General features: G+C 36.1%; 1 protein-coding gene across 18 annotated transcripts in view; it reads right to left on the bottom strand.

The window, feature by feature from the left end:
* Positions 1–9371, bottom strand: part of KANSL1L (KAT8 regulatory NSL complex subunit 1 like) — a 138463-nt gene that overhangs the window by 18959 nt on the left and 110133 nt on the right. For all 18 annotated transcript variants that reach the window (XM_070489861.1, XM_070489856.1, XM_070489857.1 and 15 more), the window contains 2 exons: positions 3435–3597; positions 99–206 (listed from right to left, as the gene is read on the bottom strand). In XM_070489861.1, coding sequence (XP_070345962.1) covers positions 99–206; positions 3435–3597 — 271 coding nt within the window. The remainder of the gene's footprint in view (positions 1–98; positions 207–3434; positions 3598–9371) is intronic.

The following is a 9371-nucleotide window of genomic DNA, read 5'->3' as shown; positions in this document are numbered from 1 at the left end:
ACATTTATTCCTTTGTTGAATTTTATTTCCTTAGAAAGCAAAAATAGTATATGAAAGATGTAAACGGTATATAAGTACAAGATTTGTCAATGACATACCAGGTGATGGAGATATGATACAGTCTCCTACAAATTTATTTTCTGCAAGATCTCCTTTTACTTCAGTCTTTTTAAACAGTGTTTCAAAATGAAAATGAAGAGGCACATCTGGAAAAATCAAGTAAAAGTACTTTCAGTGAGCACCACTCTCCACAGACTCTAATATTACGATTGCTTAATTTCTATAAATAGCACATAAACTTAGAAAAATAAGCAAAAGCTTAAAAAGTCAGAACTATCAGAAGTGGCAAAATGCTGTTTCCAAGCATATCAGTAGCAGTATTTTCGAAATTGCTGGTTATATGTAGTAAATAAAGATAAAAGCTAATGATGAACAACTTCATAAACTAAAACAGTACAGAAGATGAACAAAATTACAAATGTTAATAAATATTCACAGATGAAACAAATGTACCCAAGAGTTTAAGAAAAACATCCAGCCAAACCTGGCTGACTCCAAGTCCATTCCACCACACCCCCACAAACTGCATTCGAATTAATGAGGGTTCCAAATGATAGAATTACATGGTTTTAATTACTTGATGAGAAACCACTATAATTCAGATGCAACCTTTTATGAAAATATCGTTTCACAATCCCTTACTTTACTAATATTATGAATCACAAAATGAATCTACTTTACAAAGATTAAAACCTATTGACAAATGCTCTCTTCCTTTGAATAGAGACTTCGATGCTCAATTTGCTGTTTACATTCTGTACTCTCACAACCAAAAGAGAAGCTAAGTAACAAAGTAGATGTGCTTCACATTTATTAATTAGTTTTTTTCCTTCAATCAATGTAAAAGCAAAATCAACTTAAAAAGCATTTATTAGTGAGACACCCAAATGTTTTCTTAAGAAACATAAAGAAATATTTTATAAAGCAGTTGATACACTGAAAGTTTTGCTACTGAAAGAAGGTATTTCATTTTAAGAAAATTAATTATGAACACATAAATCAGGATAGACCCAGGAAAGGTCTCAATTTTAAACAAAGTATCTCCTTCAAATGATGTACTTTAATGGTAGATCCATACTCAAGTGTGGAATAATATGCAAAAATAAATAAATAAATGGGTTCATGAGCATCGTCATGGAGTCTGTCCCAAGGGGGAGAGGTAGGATGGATTTCAATCCTAGCATTATACTATGATCATATGAAACTATGTGACAAAATGAAAATGAGAATACAAATTGATTATGCTGCTTAAACATTTCAGGATTATGATATTTTCTAATTGGTAAAACGTAAGTTTGTTTATCCAAAGAAATATCACTCAGTTTTATAAAGAGAACATCACCTATTCTACCACTGTTCTCCGTGACTGGTGGGAAAACATAATGTAACGAGGGAAGGTCTTGGTTCCACTCATACACCATCCTTAGTACCCACGCTGTGATCTGTGTGCTTTTATTAAAACATAACATTTTATTACACTTTTAGATTATAGCTGTTTTAAAAGTAGAATGCAAGTACCTCAAGGGATTTATTTGTGTTTATACTCCTAGCATCTACTTAGTAGCTAGTATACAGCAGGTATTCAGATTTTTATTAATTAAGCACACAAGAAATGGATAACTCTAAAGAGCAGATGGGGAAGCAAATCTTAACTTCTTAGAGGGGAGATAGGATTAAGATCAAGGATATTTATACCAGCTCTCAGGGATATGTCATCAGAGAAACAAATTTACTAATAAGAAAACGGAAAGGCAGTAAAGAGTAATGGTTAGGAATGTGGCTTTGGAGAATGGCTACCTCAGGTCAAATCCTGCTTCCGTCATTTAATAGCAGTATGGTCTTGGATAAGTAATTTAACATCTCTGAGCTTCCATTTTCTCGCATATAAGATAAAGAGGACAACAGTATCTACTTTCATGGGGTTGTTGCAAGAATTAAACAAGAAAATGGGATGTGCTTATAGGGCACAGTGTATGCTAAAACCAAATGTTAGCTGCGTGATTACTGTTACATTTATTATTGTTTCTTTCTATTATTAAGGTTTCCTCAAAGATGGAATCAAATAGTTCCTGCCAGAGACTTACTTCAAAGTATGATGTAGCTGAGAAACCACTCTAATACTGGTAAAACCAAACTAAGATTCAGGGCAGGGAAGAGGTACAAAAAATAGTGTTTTACAAAGAGGAGCAGTCCCTGGGTGATTAGAACCAAAAGCTGAAAAGGAAACAAAAGTCCATTCGAGAGATCCTCCCATAAAGAGGAGAACCAGAGATAAACAGTGGAAGAATGTTTCCTTTTTTACCCTAAACATGCACTTCAGTTCCGATATAGACAAGACTGGAAACGCTCCAACAGAAACCAAGAACTGGAAACTTAAAGCCACCTTAGGGACATGGGGATGTATATGCATCATTTACTCAGTTGTAGATTATAAATATTCTTGAGGTTCAAAAGTTGACTACAGTCATGCACCGCATAAGGACCTTTTCGGTTAATGACGGACTGCATATACGACAGTGGTCCCATAAGATTAGTACCATACAGCCTAGGTGTGTAGTAGGCTGTACCATCTAAGTTTTTGTAAGTACACTCTATGATGTTCACACAATGACAAAATCACCTAAGGATACATTTCGCAGAACATATCCCCTTTGTTAAGTGTCGCATGACTATATATCTAAAAATGAACTATGTTTTTCTCTGGGAGAAATTCAATGCTGATTATAAATGGAGGAATAGTATATGTCAGGGAACATTCCATGCCAAAACACATTAGAAAAGGAACATTGACTTACTGAGAAATATTTCCATAAGCTCAGCCATGTTAACAATAAAATGCTAAAAATTTAACACCCAAAAGAAGATCAGGGCTGGCCCCATGGCCAAGTGGTTAAGTTCGCACGCTCTGCTTCAGTGGCCCAGGGTTTCACTGATTCAGATCGTGGGCGCAGACATGGCACCGTTCATCAGGCCATGCTGAGGCGGCATCCCACATGCCACAACTAGAAGGACCCACAACTAAAAAATATACAACTATGTACTGGGGGGATTTAGGGAGAAAAAGCAGAAAAAAAAAGAAGATTGGCAACAGTTGTTAGCTCCGGTGCCAATCTTTTAAGAAAAAAAAAAAGATCAAAAGCTAGTTATTTCCCAAAGTAAATCAAAATGGTCTCCAAGGAATTAAAGAATCAACTTGCAAAGATAGAACATTAACTCAGCATGTGACTAGATTAATTCTACGGAAACTGTTTAGTTCTAATATCCAGTGACAAAACAACTGATAAAATTTTATTAGATTCCCTATAATTACAGGATTAGATTTCACCATAGAAAATATCCAGAGTTACTTAGAAATTTTTGATAAGGAAGCTTACCTGATGGTAACGATAGGACAGAATGAAAAGAAGAATCTAACTCTGACACATGTTCTTTTAATATCTGAGACTTTGAATTGTGTCCACAGCTACTCCAAGTTGAAGCTGACTGCAGGCAAGGCATTTGCGTAGTATTTAAAAACGTTTCTTTTGAAGGCAAAGTCTACAAGAGAAAAAAAATCATTTAAAGACTTCATTTTTGCTTGAAAACTGAATCAGAGAGAGTAACATAAGTAAGTATCTGAATGACACCAGAAAGAAGTCCTGGCTTAGTAAGTCGGCTTGGAGAAAGAGCTTCAAAACAACATAGTGTGAGTGAGAGGAGCTCCTGAAGGCTGTGAGCATGATGAGATGTGACTACCCACTTTTCAGTTTTTCAAAGTGAAGGGCAATGTCTATGAAAATGGGTCTTTCTGCCATCTTATAAAATCACAATAAAGAGAAATGAGTTTGAGGAACTTTGCGTCAAAAGAAATGGTTACACACTAGATGGCGAGAACTGTAAGTGATGATGGACAGGTACGATGTTAAGATTAAGAACGGTGTATAATCTTTTCCTTCTTGCAACCTGTTAGAACTAATGAACGCATCTGGAGTCTCTGCCTAAATTCTAATGCCAGACAATATCTACACTGGAGTAACAGTGAAGTGCTGTGATTCTGTTCCACATAACTTAAAAGAAAACATCAAAAAGATATGTATGAAACATGCAATATGTTAAGTGACTGAGTTTCTTAAAGTTATGATTTGACTCCAGGAATCTCAAGAAAACCATGTTGCTAAATCAAAAAAGCTGGGTTGCAACATTTAAAAAAAAATCATATTCTGTTTACATGCTGGATTAAAAAAATTTTTTTCTGGTTATAAAATTAGTATAGAAAAAATCTATGAAATCGATAAAATATTTCAAAAATTAATAGAGTTCACTTGTATTCCTTCCCTCACTCTCACTTCTACCCCCTACAATAACATTAGGACTGATTTTAGTTCTTTAATGTAACAGATATCTAAAATGCTTATAATAACTGAGATCTTCAGATGCTATTTTTAAACATTTTTATTTTATAAACTTACATTAGGCTTGTCAACTTTCTTGAGTCTGAGTTTCCTGGCAAACTTTGGCTTTTTCTCTGAGCTTCCACAGCACTTAGGGCATACCTCTCTCTACCATGGCCTTCAATTAGAGTTCCTCTGGACTGTTCGCTCCTTGAACGTTGGACTGTAATTTGTACAATCCTCTATTCCCAGAACAGACACAGTCCCTGACATATAGTTGAAACTGGAATGCTGACCAACTGAATTTTACCTTATTTGCTTTCAAAAAAAAAATCATGTGATAAAACATTTCAAATGTATATGTATGCCTGAGACTATTTCTTCCTATCAGAAAAAAGAAATACTCTCTGTTAACATACACTAAAATTTAGCAAGTAATGACTTCTGTTTACATGCCATTGGCCAACACTTAGGTCAGACAGTCATACTTAGCTGCAAGGATGACTGGGAAATCTAATTATTCTGGATGGTTAAGTAAGTTGATGAGTTTTTATAAAAAGATATGATATGTGAATACACGATTACAAGAATGTGAGTCATTTCCAAGATTTATTCTAATGATGTTATATGTACATATTTATGGGAATAGTTGCTCTTTCTTACCTGTACAAGATGCACTGGTACTTTTGACTCACTCTAGAATTATTTGTTCTTTTAGTATAAAGACTATTTATTTGAAATTACAAAGAAAATAATGTGCTAACCTCCCCTGCCCCATATACGGCTAGAGTATTATGAATAAAAGGTGATAAAATCTGAATATTTACCATATAATTAGTTTTCTCTTGCAATTTTTCCAAAGCCAGGAAACCCATTAGCCAATTTGAAACTATCCTAAATAATTATGGAGACAAGTGAGGGACATCTAGGAAAAGGCCTTTTTTCCCCCTGCAGAGAAAGTGAAGCCCAGGAGGCTGAAAAGGAATGGATGGAGAAATAAGAGAAAAAGCAGGAGATTCTTGCCAATAAAAATCCAAATGTCTAGAGGGTGTGAGCAACAATATGATATGTTGTAAGAGATTCAAGCAAAATAAAGACCGAAAAGTATCCACTGATTTAACTTAAATAACATTTCATATAAACAAAAGAATATATATTTTATAGGGAAGGTATAAAATTATTCTTAAGAAACACCTATACTCACCACCCTTCTTTGAGAAACAGAAACACTGATACCTCCGATGCCTTCTCCTCCTACCCTGCCCATGTGAGCCTGTGGCAGCGATTGCTGCTTCCCCCCAACTATCTGTGGTCTCTTCTCCCTGTTTTAGAACTCCTGACTTTCAGCTGGGTACATTTCTCAGGCCTCCTTGCATCTAAAAATTACTGAATTCTAGCCAGAAGACCATGAAGAGAAATTATGTGTGGAACCTCCAGGAAGTGGCCGTAAGAAGGTCGCTTATTCCTCTGCTTCTCTTGATACCTGAAACACAGCGTTGCTGCTGAGGTGTGGTAACCATGTGGATGAGGACAATGCTCAAAAGATCAAACAGAAAGGCAGGAGGAACCTGGTCCTAGAGAGCCAAGGACAGCGAGGTTGTCACATCTAGAGGATCTTCCATCTGCTCCAAGACAAGGAAATAAACTGACATCTTGTTTATGTCACTCTTTGAGGTTTCTGTCAAATGCAGCTAAACTCATATCTTAACTAACACAATGTGATTCCTTAATCATATTTTTCTCTCACGATTCCAGGAGTAACTGCTATGAATTTTATCATTTCCTTGGTTAAAATTTGCATTGTTCTGTTTACTATTTACGTTGATCACCTTTAATACCTGTAACTGGCCATTCATGTTTCCTTCTTTTGGGAAATACATGTTTTGACGATTTTCTATTAGGATGTCTTGTTGATTTTTAAGTTTCTCTTTATATACTCTAGAAAGTTACAAATCCGTGTAGGTGCTATATATTGCTCCCTGAGTTTCCCTTTTCACTTTCTTTGTGATGTCTTTTGATCCACAGAAGTTCTTAACGTAAATGTTTCCTTTCTATATAGTTTGCACTTTTTTGTATCTTGATGAGGAAATTCTTCCCTCCTCTTAAGTCATAACGATATTCTTCCATTTTTTTTCCTAAGAGTTTTAAGGTTTGCCTTTTGCATTTAGGTCTTTCCTTGAAATCTATTTTTTTATATAATGTGAGGTAGGGATCCAATCTCATTTTTTTTCCCTGTATGAATCACCAATTGACCTAACACCTTTTACTGAACAGTTAGTTCATTCTCCCCAAACTGATCTACAATGCTACCTGTTATATACCACATTCCATACATGTCTGGGACTGTTTCAGGGATCTCTGATGTTGTGCCATTTGTGTCTATGCTAATAACCAACATCTTAATTACTACAACATTGAATATGTCTTGACATGTGATAGTGCAACTTTTTCCACCTCATTCCTCAGGGGTGTCTCGGCTATTCTTGGCTTTCACTCTTCCGTATAAATTTTAAAAACAGCTTAATTTTCACCAAAAACCTATAGATTTTGTTTGAAAATACAATGAATCTGTAAATCAGTTGGGAGATTTTTCATAGTTATCATGATTAAAGATCATCCAGTTCATGAATATAGCATATCTTTTCATTTATTTAGATTATCTTTAATTTCTTTCAAAAACACTTTATAATTTTCTGCTCTAAAAGTCTTCACCTATTTTGTTAGATGTATTCCTAGGTAGTTTACTATTTATTGTTTCAATTGTAAGAGGAATTTAAAACTACAATAGACTTTTATATATTGAACATGTCTCACAACTTTGCTAAACGTTCTTATTCTAATAGTTTCTTTTAGTTTTTCATTATCCAAACACTTTATCTACAAATAATGACAGTTTAGCTTCTTTTATTCAACCCTAAAACCTTTATTCACTATTATTTAGGGTGTTTCAACCATACTAGATGGGCTCACCAGTTCAATACTGAATAGAAATGGTCAAATGAGATAGTTTTGTTTCTGATTAAAAAGGAAATGCTTTTAATTTCTCAGAATTAAGAATGATGTGGATTAAGAATGATTGTAGGATTTTTTTTTGGTATATTCTTTATCAGAATATATTCCTAGTTTGCCAAAAGTGTTTTTTAAATATATTAATGTTGAGTTTAATCATATGCTTTTTGTGAACCTACTGAATTGATTATATGGCGTTTCTTCTTTAATCTATTTATGTGGTGAATTACATTAACAGATTTTTAAATGTAAAACCAAACTGGGATTCTTCTTGAGGAATCTTGCTAGGGGCTGATCAATTTTATTAACCTTTTTGAAGAACCAACAATTGGATTTATTTTCTATAATGTTTATTGAAAGTTATTATATATGTATGTTTTTATAATTTCATTGATTCCTATCTTGCTTTCTTTAGGACTAATAAAATATTTTGTTATATTTTTCCACTCTGTTAAGTGATATTTATACATTCTTTTACTTTTCTTTTAGTGGTTTCCCTAGAGATTACAATGTACATCCTTAACTTGATACCAACCCTGATATTGGTTCCCTGACATTAAACCCAGCATATGTGGAGTTAAAACCAAAGCACTCTTTCCCTGCTTACTCCCTGGCTTCCTGGCTCCAGAATCCACTATCTGCCATGGAGACAGACACAGCCAAGGATAAGCACCTGGATTCATTATCTCCTCCCTGCAAAGAGATACAGGCTGGAGGGAAAGCTGCTGACCAGCAACGTCACGGGCTCCCTCCTCTCTGTAAGTAGTCTCAAGGCCACACCCAGGCTGGTGGGAAAGCCCCGACCAGCAAGGCCATATGCTTCCCCTCCCCTACCTAAAACCCCAAATAAAAAACCCTCCTTTTAGCTTTTCAGAGAGTTTGGGATTTCAGCATTAGTTGCCCTTTTTCCTTACTCAGCGCTGTGCAATAATGAAGTCCTACTTTCTTCCACTACACTCGGTGTCAGAGATTGGCTTGCTACACAACGGGTGAGAGAACTCACTTCAGGTTTGATATCAATTTGGTGACCCAGATGAGACCATGTCCCAGGGGAACGTCTCGCCTGTGGCACACCGGCCTCTGGCTAAAGGCCTCTCCTGGAAGTTGTCCTGCAGCTGCCTGAGCCCCTTGTCTCAGGGACAGCCCCAAGCGACTGGCTGCTAGCCAGACGTCGTTGGCCCACGGCACTTTTGCTTTGGTGGTGGAGGAAACTAGGTTCAGGGCTTAGCAAGACATCTCTTGTAAGTAGCTGGTAGTTTTTTTTTTGTCTTTATGTTAGTTAACCTTTTCCAACAAGACTGGCCAAAAATAATGGGTACCTGGCAGCCCCCTGGGCTCCATTTGTTTTGAAGTCGCGACGCCCTGGCCAGATTTTGGTAGGTCCCCAAGTGTGCAGACTGAGGTCCCTTGTCCTTGCTCATTTGGGAAGATCTGCATAGCGGGTCTTCATTTCTTGGGTGGCCCATGAGTGTAGGACACGGACTAAGCTGGGACTGGAAGCACTTTGGTTTTGGTTTTAGTCTTTGTTTTGGCTTCTGTTTGTGGCCGAGGGTTTTTCGGAAAGTGTGCTTGTTTGATATTTGTTGTTGTTTATTTGTCTTTCCTTTTAAAAGTGTTAACATGGAGGTGCTGCATCTATTCTACCTAAGAGCCCCTTGGGAGAAACTGGCTGACTGGTTGACCTATAGCTATAAGGCAATGTCTAAAGAGGGATGATTTTCTTTTGTAACACCACGTGCCACAATATTCTTTAGACTCCAGAGAAAAAAATGACCAAACAATGGATCCTTAAGTTGGGAAACTTTTTAGAGAGCTCTCATGATAAACAGCTGTTTTATTGGTACGTATAAAAAGACCAAATTAAAAGGAAAATACAATGACTAGTCTTAAAAATTTAATCAAACTTGGGGTCTCAGCTTCTCATGGTCTTAC

Source organism: Equus asinus, chromosome 19 (assembly GCF_041296235.1).
Source record: "Equus asinus isolate D_3611 breed Donkey chromosome 19, EquAss-T2T_v2, whole genome shotgun sequence".
NCBI lineage: Eukaryota > Metazoa > Chordata > Mammalia > Perissodactyla > Equidae > Equus > Equus asinus.
The sequence above is the reverse complement of the archived record's forward strand: the minus strand, read 5'-3'. Positions and strand labels throughout refer to the sequence as shown.